This window comes from Priapulus caudatus, unplaced genomic scaffold (genome assembly GCF_000485595.1).
Source record: "Priapulus caudatus unplaced genomic scaffold, Priapulus_caudatus-5.0.1 Scaffold248, whole genome shotgun sequence".
Taxonomy (NCBI): domain Eukaryota; kingdom Metazoa; phylum Priapulida; class Priapulimorpha; order Priapulimorphida; family Priapulidae; genus Priapulus; species Priapulus caudatus.
In genome coordinates this window covers 30982-33432 of record NW_014577309.1, presented here as the reverse complement: position 1 = coordinate 33432, position 2451 = coordinate 30982, and the positions used below count along the sequence as shown (strand labels likewise).

The following is a 2451-nucleotide window of genomic DNA, read 5'->3' as shown; positions in this document are numbered from 1 at the left end:
TACTTCTGCCTGTCTCAGCCGCTACCTCTACCTCTGCCTGTCTCAGCCGCTACCTCTACCACAGCTTCTGTCTCAGCCTCTACCTCTACCTCTGCCTGTCTCAGCCTCTACCTCTACTTCTGCCTGTCTCAGCCGCTACCTCTACCTCTGCCTGTCTCAGCCACTACCTCTACCGCAGTTTCTGTTTCAGCCGCTACCTCTAGCGTTGCCTCGGCGGCGGTGCACACCTACCCGCTTGCGGTCATAGCCGGACCGCTCCTTGGCATGACCGCGCTCGTCGTCTGCTGCTCCCGGACCCAGCCTCGGGCTCTGCGGGGGTAGCACCACAGAATCATGTAGCGAGGGAGGAGGAGGAGACGCGTGAGACGGACGGACGGGCGAGCCGCCCGCTCCCCCCGGCGCGACCTCCACACGCCGTGCACCGCCGCCGCCGGCACGACCTCCACACGCCGTGCGCCGCCGGCGCCGGCACGACCTCCACACGCCGTGCGCCGCCGGCGCCGACCTCCGCTGCAACTCAAAGCTCCAGCAGAGTAAACGCGCGTCGGCGCGGCTCAACGATCCGCCGCAGGAGGTGCGAAGATCAGAGGCGAGGGCGAACGGTCGATGCGCGCATGTTCCACGGCAGAACAACAGAACGGTGAACAACGATCACGGGTATTAGTACGGATTGTGTGAAGTTTTCATGCTGAACTGTTGTGAAGACGATTCACGTAATATCGTAATACATCTACTGTTACCGAGTTTTACTACGACCCCAATCTCAGTCCTAACTCTACCATCGCTCTGACAATGCACCCTCCCTCCCCCCTTACGTATGGACAACACCAGCAATGTACGGGTCATAGTGACCGTCGCCACGACAACTCATGCAGTCGCACGGGCCAGAGAGAAAGAACAAGAGAACAGTCGTTGAGACAAGTGATGTGATTCGTACTTACGCACTGGGGCGAAGCATGACACCGCAGACTCGATCTAGCACCCGATTGTTCACCGGTCCCACCATACGAGGGAGCCACTGCAGCACACTCGATGCGCACTCTCTCTGGCGCAAACCATAGACACGCAGACCACAGCAATGACCTTGATCCTCCGACCACAGTGACCTTGACCTCGTGGCCTCCAAAGCCCACGGATTTCTCGGCAAACACCAGGGGGCGCGACAAACCACACAGACGGATGGCACTTCCTTGTTATCAGCTTGATGGAGTCAATCAGGCGCAACAACAGTAGGGACCAGCCTTCCTCGCCACACACAGCACAGCCTGCTGATACAACGTCCCGCCACACAACGAATAACCACAATGACAACAGGAGCCAGCTCCTACATCTTTCAACAAGGATCAACAGGATCCACCTCTTCCATCTTTCAACAAGATCAACAGGATCCACCTCTTCCACCTTTCAACAAGATCAACAGGATCCACCTCTTCCATGTATATTGTAGACTGAAGGCAAAATACAGGGAGAATAACCACCAACTTAACGCACAACTGGTACCTGTCATTGCTACGGATAGATATCCCGATACCAGCTATCCACAATGCATTGCCTTTACAAGCATCTTGTATTCTCAATGTGCAACTCGGCTGCATAAGATCAGATAGTGTGCACACGACAAACCGACGCCATGCCGGCACCACCACTCAGCAAGTGTTAAACATAGCGTTAATAGAGACCCCACCTTGACCGAGAAACATGCCGAGCAGTTAACGAACATGACGTCGCATATACAAAACTATATCAGTGCATCAGTGCAGAACGTACATCCACACAATAGTCAACGGTTACACAGCTCTACGTTGTCAAATCGATTTCAGAAAGACGGCGCAGCGTCGGTGCTCGACAGGAGAACCTTTCCTCGCTCCTTCTGTGCTGCATTCGCCGCGGCGTTGCGACGGTGGCTCCACACAGTGGTCGAGGCGGCGCATCACTTCCGCGGCCGCTCCTTCTTCGTAGAGCTGGAATGCGGCGTTGAGCGCGCGCGAGTTAAGGTAAATACGGGGAGAGCACGACGCGACCCCCCTCCCACACCCTTGCCACCCTGCACACACACACACATCCCTGCCACCCTGCACACACACCCACACCCATGCCACCCTGCATACACACCCACACCCCTGCCACCCTGCACACACACCCACACCCCTGCCACCATGCACACATACCCCTGACACCCTGCACACACACACACCCACACCCCTGCCACCCTGTACACACACCCACACCCCTGCCACCCTGCACACACACCCACACCCCTGCCACCCTGCACACACCCACACCCCTGCCACCATGCACACACACACACCCACACCCCTGCCACCATGCACACACACCCACACCCCTACCACCCTGTACACACACCCACACCCCTGCCACCCTGCACCCACACCCCTGCCACCCTGCACACACACACACCCCTGCCACCATGCACACACACCCACCACACCT

General features: G+C 57.6%; 1 protein-coding gene across 1 annotated transcript in view; it reads right to left on the bottom strand.

The window, feature by feature from the left end:
• Positions 1–1343: 1343 nt before the first annotated feature.
• Positions 1344–2451, bottom strand: part of LOC106808008 (THO complex subunit 2-like) — a 31483-nt gene continuing 30375 nt past the window's right edge. Inside the window, exon 9 of the mRNA XM_014810548.1 lies at positions 1344–1448. Coding sequence (XP_014666034.1) covers positions 1344–1448 — 105 coding nt within the window. The remainder of the gene's footprint in view (positions 1449–2451) is intronic.